The following is a 19,939-nucleotide window of genomic DNA, read 5'->3' on the forward strand; positions in this document are numbered from 1 at the left end:
GATACCAGGCTAGAAACAAGAGGCTTAGTTCAAGTCCTGCCTTGGGTAGGATGCTAGCTGGTGGGGCCAGCTACTCTCAGCCCTAGGAAAAAAATGCAGTGTCAAACTACTGAAAACATTGCAAAGAAAACCTCAGGGATTTAGTCCAGGCAGTTCCTAGTAGTTAAGGTTTGACAAAAAAGGAAAAGGGGAGAAAAAAAAGCCAATCCAGTCCCCAAAAATTTCTAGGAAGGAAACTGGAAAACAGGACAATGTTAATTCGGGAAAGGTTTTGAAATAAAATCACTGGATTGCCAGACTGTGCGGGTTAATACGTGAATGCTGCTTTTGTTTTATCCACGATCAAGGAAAGCAGAAAAGTATTAGCTCCGAGGAGGGGGTTCATCTTAACCGAACAGCCCTGTCGTCAAAACGTCAACAAGGCAGGCGGTTATTAAAACGAAAATCCTGAGGACGCTGGACTCCTTGCTCTACATCAGACCCATGGGTTCATGCAGCAGGCAGGCCAAGTAACAGGAGATGACCCAGGCCCTCCTCACTTGCTCTTCCATATGCTGAGGGTGAACCAGGCGCAGGAAACGGAAGCCGAGAGCCTTGTCTGTCAGGCTACGCAAACTCAGTACCTGCCTCTTGGCAGCCTCTTGCTGAGCCGTCAGCTCCACGGCTCCCGCCCGCAGGAACGGAGGCAGTGAGGGCAACTCCCGGCTCTTTCCTGCGCCGAAGGTGAGGAAGCCGCTAGGCGCGGCCAGAGCTTGCCCGTGGATTGAATAGTGGGCCCGAGGACTCCGGCAGCCACCTCGTTTGCCTCGCGTCGTTCCTTGGGCTTCGAAAAAAAGCTCTGCGCAGTCCAGAGCCACCAGCACCACGTCGTGATATCGAAGTTGCTGTTGTGGCTTGAAGGCATCTATGTAGCGCTGGCTGAAGGTGACGGGAACCTGCCAGTGGTGAGAAATACTCATTTGCTGTAGGCCCACAGACAATATAGGCATCTAATGATGGTTAGCGACAGGAGGCAATAGTTGGGATTCAACTAATAAGTCTAGCATCCTGTTCCCGCAATGGTAAAGCAAATGCTTTTGGGGGTGTGGTGGGGAACATAAGCAGGTAGCATAAGGCTACCCCTCCTATTTGTGTCCCCCAGAATGGGTGTTAAGAGGGCAACATAAACCCTTTTTTTTTGCTGCCGCACCCTAAAAATCCAGTGTTTTCCAAACTCGGCAACTTTTAAGACGTGGACTTTGACTCTTTAACAGTTGAATTAAATTCAATAGTTGAAGCCCACACATCTCAAAAGTGCCAAGTTTGAAAAAACACTGATTTACTTTGATAAAGGGAGAAATGAACATATGGGAGTAATACATTTAATTAAAAGTTTCCTTTGGCCCTGCTTATTTCTTGGATATATATATAGTCCTTGGTTATGCCAAGGCTTAGTGTACCTGGATCAGATACAACCAAATAGCGGCAACTTTGCGAGCGATAGTGGATCATTAGTATGATTTGCGAATAGGAAAACTGTTCACAATTGGAATGAGATTCTGTCTTCACCCAATGTCTGTCCCAACTGCTGAGATGAGAGTCTTGTCGTCTGTCCTTTCTCAGTATAAATGCTTCTGGATAAATATGATGGGGACCGTGAACCAGGATAAAATGTTTGCTGTCCAGGAAAATATTCAGCGACGTTCAGAAAGTCACAGACTGACTTTCTGCGAAGACGTTATTGGGGAAGGTCTTGTTTTTATTTTGAAGGATCAAAGGAGGTTTGGAAAACTGGGGACATAAATGCATAAAAGAGTCCAGGCAAAGGGTTTAACTCTCATTAAAATCAATAGAAAAAGGTTTGTGGCAATTTAGTATATTTCATTAATTTTAAATGATAAAAGGTAAAGGTTCCCCCCCCACATGCATGTTAGTCGTTTCCAACTCTAGGGGCCGGTGCTCATCTCCGTTTCAAAGCTGAAGAGCCAGCGCTTGTCCGAGGACGTCTCCGTGGTCATGTGGCCGGCATGACTAGACGCCTAAGGCACACGGAACGCTGTTACCTTCCCTCCGTAGTGGTCCCTATTTTTCTACTTGCATTTTTACGTGCTTTCGAACTGCTAGGTTGGCAGAAGCTGGGACGAGTAACAGGCGCTCACATTACGCGGCACTCGGGATTCGACCCGCCAAACTGCCGATCTTCTGATCGACAAGCTCAGCATCCTAACCCACTGAGCCACAGCATCCCTTAATTTTAAAAGATACTCCAATGTAATTCCTGATTTGAGGCACCGTACAGATCAAACAGGAGAGCCAGTTTGAAGCAGTGGTTAAGCCACCGGATAAGAAACAAAGAGACTGGGAGTTCTAGTACCCAAGTTTTGGCTTGGGTACTAAGCCAGCTGGGTGACCTTGGGCCAGTCACTCATTCTCAGCCCTAGGAAGCTGGCAAGGGCAAAAAACCACTTCTGGAAAAACTTTGACCAGAAAACTGCAAGGTCTTATCCAGGCAGTTGCCAGGAGTGAAAAACTGACTCAAAGGCACACACACAAACACAGATCAAATGAGAAACAATTTTTTATTCATAATTCCAGGAGTGGGAGCATGAGGTAGCCTAAGGTTTGAACTTACAAGGAAAATACACAATAGATCTATATATATGGGGTTGGGTTAAGTATGCTTTATAGCCTGATCCACTAGGGGGCACTGTATACTTAAAGAAAGTAATCCCTGTTCTCATCCAGCTGCCCAGAAGCAAACAAAGCTTTGAGAGCTAAATGCAATTCTTAACCTCAGCTCACCTTCCATTACTGTTTCCCTCCCCCCCCACACACACACATTTATTCCTTGAATAAGCTTTTTTTTTTAATCGGGGAGCCGGAACAAGCGATTACCAGCTACCCCCCCTTTGCAAAAATTATGCTTCCGAAATCTCTTGATAGCGATTCCGCACGGAAAGGAGCAAGCCGCAGCCACCCCTCTCCATGTGCTACTCACAGCACAAGCCCTTTTTTGAATAAGCTTTTTTTTAATGGGATAAACCTCAACTCCCAGAATTCCCCAGCCATCCACGCTAGCTGGGGAATTTGGGGAGTTGAAGTCCACCAATCTTAGAAGTTGCCACGGTTGGAGAAATCTGCTTCAGAAACTGTCAGAGGAAAAATTAAAAGACCATTATATAGGGGGGGAAAAACAGTTTTTGAAGGCGCACATAAAACAAATAATCCAAGTGCCATTTTAAGGATAGACTGAGGGTTGAGAGAAATGCAGATAAATACAATAAGCAGCCCCTGAGGAAGACTGAAATCACTTTTTTTTCTGTGCTGCTTCAGTTATCTGAACAGTTCCCATCATGTTCGGCTATGAGACCTTAGCTCAGTGATGGCGAACCTTTTGGAGACCGAGTGCCCAAACTGCAACCCAAAACCCACTTATGTATTGTCGGGTGCCGGGTGGGCGTGGCTGCGGTGGTAACGGCAGACTGGGTGGGACTAAAAAGTTCAACTAATCAATTCCAACTTTGTGAGATCTTCCCCCCCCCTGCGCAAGAAGTTGAAATTGATTGATTGAACCTTTTTTTTTTTGCACATGGTGGCGGATGCTTCAAGCAAAAAGGTTTTATAAAACCCAGCTGAAAGCCTAGGACTGGGGCGAGGGCACCCGTGCCACCACAGCCTTAGCTCAAGAAGCTTAGGGCAGCTCATCTGGATTGGGATGAGGCAGGAAAGGAAAGAGAGAGAGAGAAGGAAAAAGAACAGCCACTCACTCACCTGTCGTAGTTTCTGTTCCATCAGCTCTGTCCAGCTCAGCCAGTAGCGGGAGGCTGTGGATTCAGAGATACGGAAGCGAAAAGCCAGATCTTGAAGAAGGAGCCCCAAGCGCAACCGAACAAGCACCAAGAAGAGCTGGTTCTCGGGACTGAGGGCGCAGGGAGGACCATTCTCCAGACTCTCCCCCTCCTGGAGGAAGTCCAAGAAGGCCTTGAGGCGAGGGTATCCACCAAAGCCTGTGTAGAACCTCAACCACTTGCCGTGAGCCTTGACGCCCTCCAGGGAGAAGACTTCACCTTGCACTCGGACCTCAAGCTGCCCCCTCACTTGCTTGCTCAGCGAGAGGACGGTGGCATGGTTGGCATCCTGCTCCGTCTGCAAACGTTGCCCCCCAGGCTCCAGCTGGTACCGCCGGCAGCCCAGGTTCTGCTTCCCAGCTTTGAGTTGAGAAACATGGCCTTCAAGATCAGCGAGAACCTCACCTTCCTTGGCCTCTGCTTTTTCCTGGAAACAAAAGCCATACTGCCAGGGTTTTTTTTTTCCTCTCCTCACCATCCCACGGTTGGTATATTAACAGGCAGGGCTGGCCCTTACCTGAAGTTCCCGACACTGGAGTTCCTGGTCCTCTACAGTTTTCCGCAGGCTGAGGAGGAGCTCGCTCTGGTGGGACACAGTGTCCTTCAGTTTCCTCACCAGGTTCTTCAGAGCCGCTGCTTCCTCAGGGATGCAATACAGAGCATGATCGTGGAGAGCTGTCCGTTCCAATGGGCTGGGCTGGTGGTGGAGAGGCTGGCTGCCATGGTTTGTCCCCTCAGCTGCTACGGTCTGGTCCCCAAGACACGGGGCAGCTTCTGCTATGGACAGGTGGGGTTCCAAGGACTTAAAACCAGGGGTCCTCAAACGTGGCCACTTCTAAGACTTGTGGACTTCAACTCCCAGAATTCACCCGCCAGCATGGCTGGCGGGGGAATTCTGGGAGCTGAAGTCCACAAGTCTTAGAAGTGGCCACGTTTGAGGACCCCTGACTTACTGTCACACTGATGGCCCAGGACCTGAGCATCTCTCGGGATCTTGGGCAAACTCCGGGAGATGGTGGAGGACAGGGAGGCCCTGCCGTGCTCTGGTCCACGGGGTTGCAAAGAGTCAACACAACTTAGCAACTGAACACTGCCACCGCTACCTACGAATCCGCTGACATCCATCTCAATTACTAGCACAGGTAGCCCTTGAGTTGCAACCATTCATTTGGCAACTATTCAAAGTTATACCAGCATTGAAAAAAGCGACTCACGACTGGTCCTCACCCTTAACACAGCAGTCCCAGCATCCCCTCGGCCACCTGATCAAAACTCCGGCGCTTGGCAACAGGCATGTGTTTACGACCGTTGCAGGATCACGTGACCGCCATTTGCGACCTTCCCAGCTGGCTTCCGGCAAGCAAAATCAACGGGGGGGGGGGGGGGAACCGGATTCCCTGAATGACGGCACGAGTCACTTCACAGTTACAAGTAGTCCTCGACTTTACAACAGTTCATTTAGTGACCGTTCTAAGTTACGCCGGCACTGGAAAAAGTGACTTATGACCATCTTTCACACTTATGACTGTTGCAGCACCCTATGGTCAGTGATTTACATTCGGATGCTTGACGGTTCATACTGATGACGGTTGCAGTGTGTCCCGGGGTCACGTGATCATCTTTTGCGACCTTCTGACAAGCAAAGTCAATGGGGAAGCCAGATTCAATTAACAACTGCGTTACTAATTTAACAAATGCAGTGATTCACTTAACAAAATGGCAAGAAAAGACATAAAAAGGGGGCAACACTCACTTAACAAATGTCTCACTTAACAACATAAATTCTGGTCCCAATTGTGATTGTAAGTCGAGGACTTAACTATGCTATAGTGGGGAACTGTTTACACAATACGGTTCTTTTTGAGAATTATAGAGCTGAAGTGTTGAATTGGGACAAGGCAGAATCAAGAATGACAAAAAGCTATTTTCTCAAAGGCTTGACTTGGGTAAACATTATTAGGATAACCCTGCTTACCATAACTAGCCAGGCCCATTTTAGTCTAATTCAAGGTGCTGGTGATGACCTATAAAGCCCTAAATGGCTTGGGTCCGGGATATCTGAGGGAACACCTGCTGCCGGCATCAAGTTCCCTTCGTCCAGTGCGCTCCCACAGGGAGGGTCTTCTCAGGGTGCCACCGGTAAGAGATTGCCGGTGGACGACACCCAGGGATAGGGCCTTCTCAGTGGGGGCGCCTGCCCTTTGGAACCAGCTGCCAGTGGAGCTGAGGACTGCCCCCGACCTCCGTTCATTCCGCCGGGGCCTGAAGACCTGGCTCTTCGAGCTCTCTGGCCCAGGCTGAGGATTAATTTATTTTAATTGGGGTTTTACTTATACAGGGATAAATTTAATCTTTTTTAAACTTGGTTTTTTAACTTTTGTATTTTTGGTTTTTAATTACCCTGTAAACCGCCCTGAGTCCTCTGGGAAAGGGCAGTATATAAATGTAATAAAATAAATAAATAAATAAATAATAGTGTAGTGTTAATTTCCTATGTCACATAATGCCAGAAAATTGGATTAAAATGAGTAAGCACATGATGAAACTAACTCACTCTCAACTTCAGAAATTGTGAAAATAAGACAAAGGAAGCATCCCTGCTTTGATATATATGCCACTCTGAGCTCTCAGGGGAAAAAAAAGAATTTAAATGCATCCATTAATAATAAAAAAACAAGCCAGCTTGTTGTGACGTTTCTCAGTCAGATGAATGCTAAATTGCTGGAGGGAAGAAATAAACCTCTTTGAAACTCTATCCAAATGCATACGTGGTGAGCCATTGAGATCTTAGTGTACCATTTCCCAAATAACTCGTACTCTGTTCTTTTTAATTAACTAAAGCCCGTTATTTATACATCACTTCTAGAACTCTTTACGAAATCTTATCAGGTGAAGTTTTTTCTTTAAAAAAAAAATGCTTAGGCCACTTAAGATTTATGATAAGGGTTGCACCTGGGCTTTTGCGTTCCAGTATTAGCTTGATTTTTATTATGTGGTTAAAAAAAGTAAAATAAATGTTATCTGTTTTTTAGTTGGTATTCTCCGTAAATTTCTGTTTGATATCAGCAGGGTAGGAAGCTTGTTAAATCAGTTATGTTTCCCGGAGCAGGTAATTCTGCTGCATTCTGCAATGGGAGTGATGAATGTTATTTATTGGCTGGTAACCAATCTTCAGCAGCTGGTTTTGCAGATGTGCAGAGAAATGAAATTTTGAGATGCACAAAGTTCTTGCTCAAAGCTTAGAGAAGGGAGTGAAAGGGGGAAGAACAGCTATCTTTCACAATTTGCGTCTTCAGAAGCCTTGGGCTCCAGTTCTCGTTGTCTCCCACTTGATGGCTCTGCTGGCTGATTTTAAAACATTGAAATCCGCTAGATTGGCAGGGCACTGTGATGGGGTGGCCTGAAATAGAGGATGAGGGAAGAGAGTGCCAGAAAAAGGTAGGGTTTTTTTGGGGGGGGACAGCTTAATTTTTGTTCTTCGGATACAATTGGAATCCAGTTGCTTTCCTTTTGTCTTACTTCTGGAGGATCAACAAAATCAAGGTCAGGGGTGGGCAACTATGGCCCCTTTATGATCTATGGACTTCAACTCCCAGAATTCCTCAGTCAGGCCACAGTTGCCCACCCCTGATCAAGATGGAGCCACAACTCTGTAATCAAATCCATTTGATTATATGGTTGCGGCTGCCATGTTAAATTTTTTGACGGATGGATTCCTCAGGCATGTCAAACTCGTGACGTCACATGATGTCTCGTGACCTTCCCCCCATTGCCGGCAATGGGGTGGGTGCGGTTTTGACGTGACACATCTGGCCCGGGGCCCGGCAGTTTGACACGCCTGCTCTAGATACATCCAATCATGCTAATCCTGTGATCTTTTAATCTCTGCCCCTCTAGGTAAAGATAGCAGAAGGAACAGGTGCTCCAGTTTGTGCACCCCTTAACATATAAGTCAGGGGTCTTCAAACTTGGCCCTTTTATTTATTTATTTTATTTATTTTATTTTAATTCCATTTATATCCCGCCCTTCTCCGAAGACTCAGGGCGGCTTACAAGCTTAGCAGTAGCCTTGTGGACTTCAACTCCCAGAATTCCTCAGCCAGCGTTGCAAATGTTGTAAATACGTGCCAATTGCAAAACACCCAAATTTTGATTTATGTGACCATTGGGATGCTGCAATGGTCATTAGTGCGTGGACTGGTTGTAAATCACTTTTCAGTGTCCTTGTAACTTCGAATGGTTGCTAAATGAACAGATGAAAGGTGAATATCTGTCACATGAATTTCAGAGCAGACTATAAATATCTCATCTTACTTGTTGTAAGATCTACACCTGATATTTGGCTATGTGCAATACACCGTGGTGCATTTGTTTGAGGCTTAGCGTTATGCTTTTACCCTGCCAATTGTGGTTTATTCAATATGCCATGGTTAAACTCAACATTTTATGTAAACCAGGTCAGGATAGGGACTGTAATCCATTCTCTGATCATGGAGCTGGCTCGGAAGCTGCTGCTTAGGCAGAGTGTGGCAGCAAATATGTGATGCTTCCCATTCTTTAGGCCAGTGGTCTTCAAACTTGACCCTTTTATGACTTGTGGACTTCAACTCACAGAATTCTTCAGCCAGGCATAAGTCATAAAAGGGCCACGTTTGAAGACCCCTCACATTAGTTCTATGAAAACTACAGTAGTTCCCTAGGTGCTTCTGCTAGCCTTTTAATAGTAATTATGTTCAGAGCCTTAATACCTGACACATGTATACATATGTTGCTGAACTAGAAACTGGGGGCCATGGGTTCTAATCCTCCCTTAGAGATCAAAGCTGGCTGAGAGACTTTGGGCTAATCACTCCCTCTCAGGTCAACCCTGAGAACTAGTAGTTAAGGCCCTAGGCTAGATTGTGAGTTCAAGTTCTGCCTTAGCCATGAAAGATGTCTGGGTGACTTTGGGCTAGTCCAGGGGTCGGCAGCCTGAAAAAGGAAAAGAGCCACTGGGAACCGGTTCCATCACACACACAAAAAAGTGGGAGCCGCGTGTGTGTGTCCATGCACGCGCATGCGCAAAAAAGTTTTGCGCACGCGCAAAATGTTTTTTCTTGCGCATGCGGGGACGCGCGCGGTTTCCATATTTTTAATGTATGATGGAACCGGTTGCACGACGGCGACGGCCCGTTTGCAGAGCTACCGCCTGCGGAGGAAGGCGGCAGCTTTGCAAACGGGCTGCGGCAGCTTTCCCAACAAGCGGCGCCACTGCCCATTCTGAGAGGTGCGCGCGCACCTCTTGGAACGGGCAGCGGCGCCGCTCATTGGAAAAGCTGCCGCGGCCCGTTTGCAGGGCTGCCGCCTTCGGCAGCCTGCAAACGTGCCGCGGCAGCTTTCCCAAAGAGCGGCACCGCTGCCCGTTCGCATGGAGGTGCGCGCGCACCTCTCCGAACGGGCAGCGGCGCCACTTGTTGGGAAAGCTGCCGCGGCACGTTTGCAGAGCTGCCGCCTTTGGCAGCCTGCAAACGTGCCGCGGCAGCTTTCCCAAAGAGCGGCGCCGCTGCCCGCTCGCGCGGAGGTGTGCGCGCACCTCTCCGAACGGGCAGCGGCGCCGCTTGTTGGGAAAGCTGCCGCGGCCCGTTTGCAGAGCTGCCGCCTCTGGCAGCCTGAAAATGTGCCGTGGCAGCTTTCCCAAAGAGTGGCGCCGCTGCCCGCTCGCGTGGAGGTGTGCGCGCACCTCTCCAAAGGTTTGGAGAGGTGCGCGCGCACCTCCGCTCGTTCGGAGAGGTGCGCGCGCACCTCTCCGAACGGGCAGCGGCGCCGCTTGTTGGGAAAGCTGCCGCGGCCCGTTTGCAGAGCTGCCGCCTTCGGCAGCCTGCAAACGTGCCGTGGCAGCTTTCCCAAAGAGCGGCCCCGCTGCCCGTTCGCACGGAGGTGCGCGCGCACCTCTCGGAACGGGCAGTGGCGCCGCTTGTTGGGAAAGCTGCTGCGGCACGTTTGCAGGCTGCCGCCTTCCTCTGAAGGCGGCAGCTGTGCAAACGGGCCGCGGCAGCTTTCCCAACGAGCGACGCCACTGCCTTTTCGGGCGGAGGTGCGCGCGCACCTCCGCCCATTCGGAGAGGTGCGCGCGCACCTCTCCAAACGGGTGGTGCCACTCTCCATTTGGAGAGGTGCGCGTGCACCACTGCCCGTTCGAAGAGGTGCGCGTGCACTGGGCAGCTGGGAGCCGCAGGAGACGGCTCAAAGAGCCGCATGCAGCTCCGGAGCTGCGGGTTGCCGACCCGTGGGCTAGTCATTCTCCCTCAGCCCAACCCATCTCTCAGGATTGTTGTGGAAAAAATTGAAGGAGAAAGGTATACTGAATATGTTCATCCCCTCGAGTTATTTGTAAAAATAATAAAGGTGGCATACCAATAAATGTATAAACCCACCTCATAGGATTGTTGTGGAGAAGAGAGGTGGTGGGAGCATTTTGTATACAATACCGATAGTCCTCAACTTATGACCACAACTGAACACCAAATTTCTGTTGTTAAGCAAAACATTTAAGTAAGTTTTGCCCCGTTTCATGACCTTTCTTGCCAGTTGTTAAATGAATCACTGCAGTCATAGTCAGTAACATGGCTGTTAAGTGAATCTGGCTTCCCCATTGACTTTGCTTGTCAGAAGATCACAAAAGATGATCACATGGCCCCGAGACACTGCAACTGTTATAAATATAAGCCAGTTACCAAGCATCCGAATTTTGATCAGGTGACCATGGGGATGCTGCAACTGTCATAACTGTGAAAAAAGGTCACAAGAGCCATGGTGGTGCAATGGTTGAAATACAGTATTGCAGGCTAACTCACCGCTCACTCCAGGAGTTCGATTCTGAGTTGCTCAAGGTTGACTCAGCTTTCCATCTTTCGGAGGTCGATAAAGTGACCCAGATATTTCAGGGCAATGTGCTGGCTTAGAGAAAGATAGCTGTAAAGCGGTATATAAGTCTAAGTCCTATTGCTATTGCTATAATCATTTTTTCACTGCCATTGTAACTTTGAATGGTCATTAAATGGACTGCTGTGAACTGAGGACTACCTGTAAGGGTGGGAATTGTAAGAATGCCAGAGATTCTCACAGTAATCAAATCTGAAGGTTTGCAGAAAAGGGCTGCAAGGGTGTCCCATGTTAGAAGAAACAGGTGGGTACAAGCTGTGTCACCCTAGTTTGGGAATCCTCCTTTCCTAGATGCTAGACGGGCATTACCATGGCTGCCCTTTCAGTGCCAGTCAATGATTTGGCTTTTCATTCTGTTTTTGAGACTTAAGTGTCCAGGGCCTGAAAAAGCCTTTCTCTCCTTTGTATGTTTCAATCGGTATCACTGTGGTTATTATTCTGTGTGTTTAAAGTAAGTTATAATTGATCTTAATCTTTTTCACGAGATGCGAACTGACACTAGACCCCCCCCACCCTAACTAGGCCATAAATATTTTAAACGAAAAAATAAAATCAATGAGGATGGAAAAAACAGAACGTGTGGCTCCCAGAGAACCTTGGCAGATCAAAGTAGCTCAGGGATAGGAACGTTGGCCAAGCCTCTTGCCCAATGTTTCACAACCTTGGCAACTTGCAGATGTGTGGACCTCAACTCCCAGAATTCCCCAGCCAGCCATCTTCAAGTTGCAAAGCTCAAGAAACGCTGTTCCTGCTTATTATTTCTTGCATAACTGTGCAAAAAAGATCAGAGGAGATACCAAAGCCATCCTGCAGCTCACAGCTCAGCTTTTTCTTCTTCCTTCTAGGCGAAGAGGATCTGGTAGACACCTTCATCTCTGGCCCAGAGTGTGCGTCACAACTGCAGGGTGTATCTGAGGGCACCTGGGGGATTCAGATATGAATTAAGAGTTAGATAGCACTAATCTGTCAGGTGGCAAAATTGCTCTAATGCTCAAGGTAACTTTGGATTTTGTGAATGGCTACTGTCAATTATCACGGTCGGCATGGGCTCCATTTTATTCCCTATTCCCACCTCCCACCACAGATCAAGGTGTTTAATATACACCTCTCTCTCATCCCAAGATGTCACGCCTCTGATGAAGAGGACTTGTATGGTAATAGATACATTGGTAATTTTTTTTAAGTGTCACAAGATTCTACCTCTCTCTTTGCAATTGCTTAATCTAGCTCACGTCCCGAGGAGTTGCTCTGAGAATCGGGCGGTTTATAAACCGAATACAAACGGCAGCAACTTCGAAAGATTCACAGGATCAACCAGTCTTCCCTCATCTGTGGCTGGACCACGACTTCAGTAACTGGCTAAGACTCGTGGGAAAATATAGTTAATGCATCAGGAGGGCCTTCTTATAAGGGAGACGATTGTGTTTAGAGAACTACAAACCCGATCACTGATGCAAAGGAAAAGACGAAAAAAAATGGTTGGGGTTGTAAATATGAAACGGCATGCCTAGAGCGTGCTAGGACCCCATGCGCTCTTTGCCCATAAATACCTGCGAGAAAATGCGGCTGCTGCTGCTCTCCAATGGCTCCCGCAATTTCGTTTCCGATCCAAAATGGCGACAGACGTGAAACTGCCCTATCTCTTTTGGTGGCACGGTTAAAGTTGGAGCGGGTTGCAGCCGAGGTTCCCACAACCAAGATGGGGGATTGCGCTTGAAAGCCTTGAAACCGGAGGAATGTGGTAGGCGTTCCGCCAGAAGTCGGGTCCTAGTTGCTGCATATAAATACTTTTCCTTCAACAAGATCTGGAAGAAAGTCATAGTGGATAAAAACGCGTTTTAAAGTTAGCAGTTCTACTTTTCTTCCAGTATTGTAACAGAAAGGGACGGCATCGTTACGGCTAATATGTATATATATTTGCAAAGAATATTTGGCGGGGGGGCGGGAGAAGAATATTGATGCAATCTAACAGTACAATGTTTACATATGTCTCAAATAAAATTGTATGTCCGAAGTCACTTACTATTCATTAAAAGATGTTCAAAAGTCCTACTAACTGACGTTTTTCAAATTTCACACAGTTGAGGGAAAGAAAGAAGTAGACAGTTTACAAGGTAATAATATGTGAAAGCTTAAATGAGTGTTGTTTAGACAATCGAAAGTAATAATAAAAGGATACTAAAAAAACTGAACCAATATTTTATTGTAACGCTATGCTTGTCAGACTTGGGATATGAGGACAAAAAGGAGGACATGTTTTGTTGTATGTCTGGTAACCCTAAATTTCCCCAGCCTGTTTTTTGTGGATTGTGGCTGTTAATGTCCAACACATCTGGAAGGTATCAAACTGAAATATGAGCATGAAAAAAGATAGTATTGATGCCCCATATTCGTACTTCTCCCTTCAGTGTTTGGCAAAACCCTTAAAGGACCTTGATTAAGAAATCTAATATATACAAAGAGGTTGTGTATGTGATCCAACCTTCCACACTCATGTGTGTGAAGTTTAGTTCCTAGTGTAAAGAGGAAAGATGGTCTTCCTTCATCTCTCCAAAAGTTATTGCTGGAAAAGAAGAATAAGGTGGAATACTGGAAAAAAAATCAAGTCCCGGTGAGTCACAAGCTTCATTGGTCATGAAATCCAGGTTCAGATAATGTCTTTCTTTGGATAATTAAGTGGCTAGATTTGGTTCTGTCAAATTAAAATTGGGAACAATTAAAAAAGGTAAGCTCTGCAAAGCAGGGCCCTCTTGAGACTTAGCTACTGCATGTTCTGAGCCAGAAAAACAAAAAAACCTACCATAAACCCCCAATTTCATCAAAAATTGTACACAAAGTGTTTTTGAATGCTAGCTACAACTAAGGAGATCAGTAGGATTAGTAGACAGTAGGATTTTTTATCTCACAGCCTTTTCTCCCACCTTTTTCCAAATTACTATCAGCAAGATCATGTTTTCTCACCTTACAGAGAGGTGTGGCCTAGTACCTGAGTTGGGTTGAGCTCTAACTTGTCTTCGGTCACATAAAATCTGGTTCTCCAATTTAGCTTTAGCATCTCCTTTTAAGTTCTTTGTTAAAGAATGGTAGCTTTCATTTCTTTGCTATTGGGTGACCTTGGAGGTGGAAACATTCCTTGCTGATTTCTGAATGTTGCCACTTTCAGTGTTGGAACTGTGTCCATTTATTTTACTTTGGCTGGGGGAATGACCCTAGGACTGACGTATCTTATGCAAAGGGCTGAAGGGGTAAGACATTTCATTCTGTAACAGAGCAAAGAATTTGGGGGCACTGTGTGAATGTATATACAATCCAACCTTCTCATTTGCTTTGGCTGCTGACAGCACCCGGAATCAAGAACAGAGACAGCATGGAAATATGATGTGAAAGAGGAGTATCCATTATGACGTTTGAACCAAATTAAAGGTAAGAGCTGTTGGTTTTTTAGAATGAGATCATTCTTTTAAACAAGCATTCAAATGCACTACAGTTCCACAGCTGATGGATAGAATGGATATTATGGGGAATGTAATAGTTGTTGGGTGAGGTGAAGCCTCCATGTTGTACAGTTTCAAAACTTGTATCTTGCTTTCTGTATGGTTAGTTATCAGATGAAAAACTGGTGGGGAAAATGCTGGGTGTGATTCTGGAAGAAAAGAAGTCTTTTTTTAATATAGATTTTAATAGTTTTTATAGGGTTAGGGATAGAGTGGGGTCAGGATTAGGATTGGGGTTTGAGTTAGGGTTGGGGTTTTCCCAAGTAACATTTTCAATATTTAGCAAACAGCATATTATCTGGGTACATGTATTTAACTAACAGTAATAGCTATAGTTAATTATCATAAACAATATGTTGATTAATATTCAATAGCCTTCTTCTTACTAATATATATTCAAAATTACATATCACATTCCTATCTCTCTGACTCATTTTTCTAGCCATTGATAAAAATTATCCCATGTTCTAAAGTACACCGAGTCTTCTTTCTCTTTAATTTTTAAAGTCAATCTATCCGTTTCTGCACACTCTAATTTTCTTAATTAGTACTATTTAAGTACTTAGTTAGTATTAAGAAGTCTTAATATCAGGATCAGACAACCATTTGTGGGCTGGTAGGGGAGGGCACACCTAATCTTTTGGGAGGAATGAAGACTACAGTGGGTGGAGTGGGTACAAGGTTCAACGTGTAAATAGGACTAGGAGGTTTAATTTTGATGTTGATGGTGAGACGGCCTCAGAACGGCAGAAAACAAAGCCAAAATTCAGTAGTTATGTTTGAATGGATTCTATAAGGCTACCAGCTCAGTGCTATAAAACTTCGAAGAGGTTTATGTTTATAAGCTGCTATCTAGTGGAGATCTGGATTTTTGCAGTCCAGATGTACAGCAGACCTCGATTTATGACCTGTTAAAGTTGAGATAGATCAGAAAATAGGGACTTACAAACCCGATGCAAAGTTCTGATGTCCAGGCCCCCACCTGTGACTGCGTGGAACTGGCCCAGGTTTACAGCAGTTTGCAGCGTCCCGTGTTCATCTGACTGCAATTCACAACATTTTTCTTTTGGGAAACTGGTGTTTACTTCCGGTTTCAGCCAAAAATGGCCCATAGTGAACAAGGGGTTTGCTTAACCATTGTGACATCTGCTTAATAAGCATGAAGTTCGCTTTATGACTCCTGCGTTCTCTTAAAAACAGCTGCAGAAAAGATCATGTGATGATCTGTTTTATGACCATCGTGACTTACAATCAAAATTGTGGGTTGTAAGCACTGGTGGATTCTAATATGTGAACAACCGGTTCTCTGCGTGGATGCTGCTTCTGGAGGTCCATTATGGGCCTGGGCAACAAAAAATTAGCTACTGGTCCTGCTGAAGGGGTACGAATCGGCTGAATCCCACCAGTGGTTGTAAGTCAAAGAGTACCAGTACTTCTCTTAAGGTTTGAGGTACTACAAAAATTTGGTTTGGGAGCCAAATGCCGCCTTCTATAGCAGGGCTTTACTTTTGCATAAAATGTGATGAAGAAAGCATTGGGCAGGTTAGTCTCTGCTAAGTGCAAAATAATGTCAAGAAATATTGAGTCAATAAGTCATGCTGTCTTGTTGAAAAGAACAAGGTTAAAACATATATAGAAGCTATATGTATATATTTAAGAACTCCTTACTCAGACCTGTCGCTTGGTGAGAGAAAGCAGTAAAAGAAAACGTGAAAGCATCTTGAGATGTTGCAGTGACAATAAAGTCTCTCTTCCAGTAGCTTTGGTACAGCGTAAATTCTGTTTTGCACTTATTCAATTAATCTGCTTCTTAAGACTTTTACAAGTCAGAGTCCCATTTCGAATGCTCTCCTGTTCCTGCCCTGCTAGTCTAGTCTGTTTTACAGAGGTTCTTCCTTTGTTTGAAAACAATCTTGTAGGGTCCAGAAAATATAAGAAGAAAACTGTCTCAAATTTGTCCATCCAAAGTTAGCCCCTGTGGAGAAGACTTAGAATTTAAGTGTTTAGAGTGTTTTTTTAAATGAAAATCTTTCTTCCTAAATCCATAGGTGCTCACTTCATACAAATGGGTCTCCTCTTTTTAGGGATGCCCTTCCAGGCCTTTGAGAGACTGAGAGAGGATCCAGTGGGGGTGGGAGAGCGTCTGTTGGAACATCTCCTCCCCCTTCTCTTTGCAATTTGTCCTAATGAATTCTTTTGCTCCATTGAAGTCAATGACCCATGGAAGGCTGGTGAACGCCCAAGCGTTTAAATCATTCTCGGTACTGTATTTCAGCTGATTATAGTAGTTGATCTGCTCTGAATGGGAATTATGGATTTGTATGGACAGGTTCGAACACGAAACCGGATGAATGAGTAATCCTTGACTTCCAAACCGTCATTTAGTGACTGTTCAAAGTTACCACAGCACTGGAAAAAGTGACTCACAACTTGTCCTCTCACATGTGCCCATCACAGCACCCCCCCCCATGGTCACGTGATCAAAATTCAGATGCTTGGTAACTGACTCATATTTATGACGGTTGCAGTGTCCTGGGGTCACGTGATCAGCTTTTGCAAACTTTTGACAAGCAAAGTCAATAAGGAAACCAGATTCATTTAACAACTGTGTTATTAACAACTGCAGTGATTCACTTACCAATTGTGGCAAGAAAGCTTGTAAAATGGGGCAAAACTCATGTAACAACTGTTTTGCTTAGCAATAGCAATTTTAGGCTCAAGTGCAGTTGTAAGCTGAGGACTGCCTGTATTTTGGAGGATTGAACTACTTTTGTGACCTTCTGACTTTCAATATATTCAGCAATTTCAGGCCAGCATCTCCCTTTGATGTTCCTTCGTTGAAGAAGAGTTACTTTGACATCTGCAAATATCTGAAATCTTCTGGCACTGGTTCTTGAATGTTGCTATTTCTGATGTTGGTTTTGTATCCGTATATTATTCTCCAGCATAGAGATTTGCAATAAAAAGAGGGCAGTTGGGGTGAGAAATCTCATTTCTCAGTGGACTAGGAATTTTAGGGCATCTTTAAGCACATGCATTTATACTCTGACCTTGTGACTTTTTTTGTCAGCTGCCTATCTTTCCTAGCATGGGTAGGAATTAAATCCTGGAGTCTGGGATACATGTCTGAATCAATCATGGATTTGAAAGTATGAGGATAAAAGGAAGTCTGCATGATGTTGCAAGATATCACTAGCAGTGCATCTGTGTAAATGAGACAGTTCACCTAACTTGGTGGCAAGTCTAACCATTTATGTTGGCTCTATGTACTTCTTTGAAAGTCATAGAGAGATAATGAGAGGCAGAGACTTCTTGGTAACCATTTGATATTCAGAAAGAAATGCATCATTCTGGTCTGATAGGAAAATCAGAAGCGATTAAATTCACACCAAATACGGCTTTGGAATTAAAGTTGGGAAATATGTTGACAGTGGTAAGAATCTTACATGCACAAAGATGGAAAGATTCACTAATTCCCACAGTGGAAGAATGGATGGTAAAGGGGATGGAGTTTCTGGAGATCGCAAAAATTAACTGTTTTATTAAGGATAATAATTTATCTAGTTCAGTTTCCATTTCAAAGCCACTTCCTGATTTTGTACTCAAAGTTGGGGAAAAAAATGAAATTCTAATTTTAGGCTTTGACGATTAGAATGACTTTGTTTTTTATAGAAATGGCTTGAAACATTTAGAAATGTAAAGCAAAAGGTTGAGGCTGTAACTTTTTTGTATTCTATTGCACTGGAGAAAGTCGGAAGTCATTACTTTTTTTCTTTCTTTTTTTTTTACTTCTTTCTGCCCTTTTCTTCTCCTCCTCTCTTTAACTTTCTTAATTTTTTGGTTTGTATTTGTATTTTATCTTATAATCCACTAATAAAAATTCAAAGAAAAGAAATCAAAATTGGGCATTTGCCCTGGTTTGCACTAGGCACTGTTACACTTCCCTTAAGACAGGGGTGTCAAACTGCCGGCCCGCGGGCCGGATGCGTCATGCGGAAGCCACGCCCAGCCCATTGCTGGCAATGGCAAAATTGTCCCAATACGTTGCGCGAGGTCACGTGACGTCATGAGTTTGACATGTCTGCCTTAAGATATGAGCCTCTCCTGAAGTTCCCTCCGCCAATACGTCAAAGAAAAAGGAGGAATTTAACTCAGGCCCAGTGTAATAAAAAGCATTACAGGTAGTCCTCAACTTGCAACCATTCCTTTTGTGACTGTTAGAAGTTACAGCAACACTGTAAAAAAGTTCACTTACGGCTGTTGCAGCATCCCTGTGGTCATGTGATTAAAATTCAGACGCTTGGCAACTGGCATGTATTTGTGACGGTTGCACTGTCCTGGGGTCATGTGATCACCTTTTGTGACTTCTGATAGGCAAAGTCAATGGGGGAGCCAGATTCCATTAAGAATCATGTTACTAATCTAATAGCTGCAGCGATTCGCTTAAGAACAGCGGCAAGAAAGATTGTAAAATGGGGCAAAGCTCGTTTAACAACTGTCTTGCTTAGCTACAGAAATTTTATAATAATAATAATATAAAGTTAGAAGGGACCTTGGAGGTCATCTAGTCCAACCCCCTGCTCAGGCAGGAAACCCTATACCATTTCAGGCAAATGGCTGTCCAGTCTCTTCTTAAAAACTTCCAGTGTTGGAGCATTCACCACTTCTGGAGGCAGGTTGTTCCACTGGTTAATTGTTCTAACCATCAGGAAGTTTCTCCTTAGTTCTAGGTTGCTTCTCTCCTTTTAGGCTTGATAATGGTTGTAAGGACTACCTGTACAGATTTTGTCCCTCGTTACTGTAAGAATTTAATCTCCTTTCAACATTACAAAAAATTTCAGCAGTTTTTTTTTTGCTTAATTCAGTGTGTTTCTGTGCATTAAAAACACACTATCTTCCTTTTTCATGTTTGGATCCTGCAGCTAAAGTGCTGGAGATGCTTTCATCTACCTGTTCATCTACCTGAATGGTATGGGATACTAACCGTCTTAATTTCTTTCCAAGAAGTCAACACACCCAGCACTGCAATAGTCTCTTGGTGCGAGCCTCTACAGTCGATCAACTGTATAACCTTGGGGAAAACGCTCGAACCATAAATATCTCCTAGGTATCAACTGGGCAAACAGTTGTGCGCTAACCAGGTACGCACAAAAGAGAGCCTGTGGGTGGAATAGGCAATCTCACCAAAGCTTGAAACAAGAGTATAAAGAGAAAACGTCTGTCTTCGCTAGACCTGTTTGTGATTCGGACAGGTGAGTACCTGCAGGAAGTAGCAGAAGGCTGGATCAGGTTATGATGTTTATCAGAGGAAGCTTGTGGTGGGCTGACTGTCCCTGGGCGTGCAGCATCCAAGGCTTAGTGAAAAAGTTAGGGTATGTGTAAGAGGTAGGTGTGTGTAATTGCACTTAGAATGACTGCCGAAAGGACAATAGGCTCTTCTACATCTTCATCTCTTGCAGGTTGTACAGGAAGATGTAGGAAAGTTGCAGGCGCTGTTTCTTTGAGAGGGAAGGGAAGACGGAAACGAAGAATGAAAAAGAAGATGAGAAAAAGCAAGAGGAAAAGAGGGAGGGGAAAAAAAGAAAAAATAATGAAAAATGGAGAAGGAGAGAGAGAGAGAGAGAGAGAGAGAGAGAGAGAGAGAGAGAGAGAGAGATTTTGGGGGAGGTAAGCCACAAATCCTGGCTTTTCTCACGA

At 44.8% G+C, this 19,939-nt stretch overlaps 1 protein-coding gene across 1 annotated transcript; it reads right to left on the reverse strand.

Annotated features, from left to right (window-relative positions):
• Nucleotides 1-57: 57 nt before the first annotated feature.
• On the reverse strand, nucleotides 58-12,568 carry LOC308678668 (uncharacterized protein; the record flags this gene model as incomplete). Its single annotated transcript, XM_081345898.1, has 5 exons — nucleotides 58-935; nucleotides 3,751-4,254; nucleotides 4,345-4,604; nucleotides 11,546-11,669; nucleotides 12,299-12,568. The coding sequence occupies 5 exons, from the start codon at nucleotides 12,566-12,568 to the stop codon at nucleotides 471-473; spliced, it is 1,623 nt and encodes a 540-aa protein (XP_081202024.1). The 3' UTR covers nucleotides 58-470.
• Between the last annotated feature and the right edge of the window lie 7,371 nt (nucleotides 12,569-19,939).

Source organism: Vipera berus (assembly GCF_964194415.1).
Source record: "Vipera berus genome assembly, chromosome: Z".
NCBI classification, from domain to species: Eukaryota; Metazoa; Chordata; class Lepidosauria; order Squamata; family Viperidae; genus Vipera; species Vipera berus.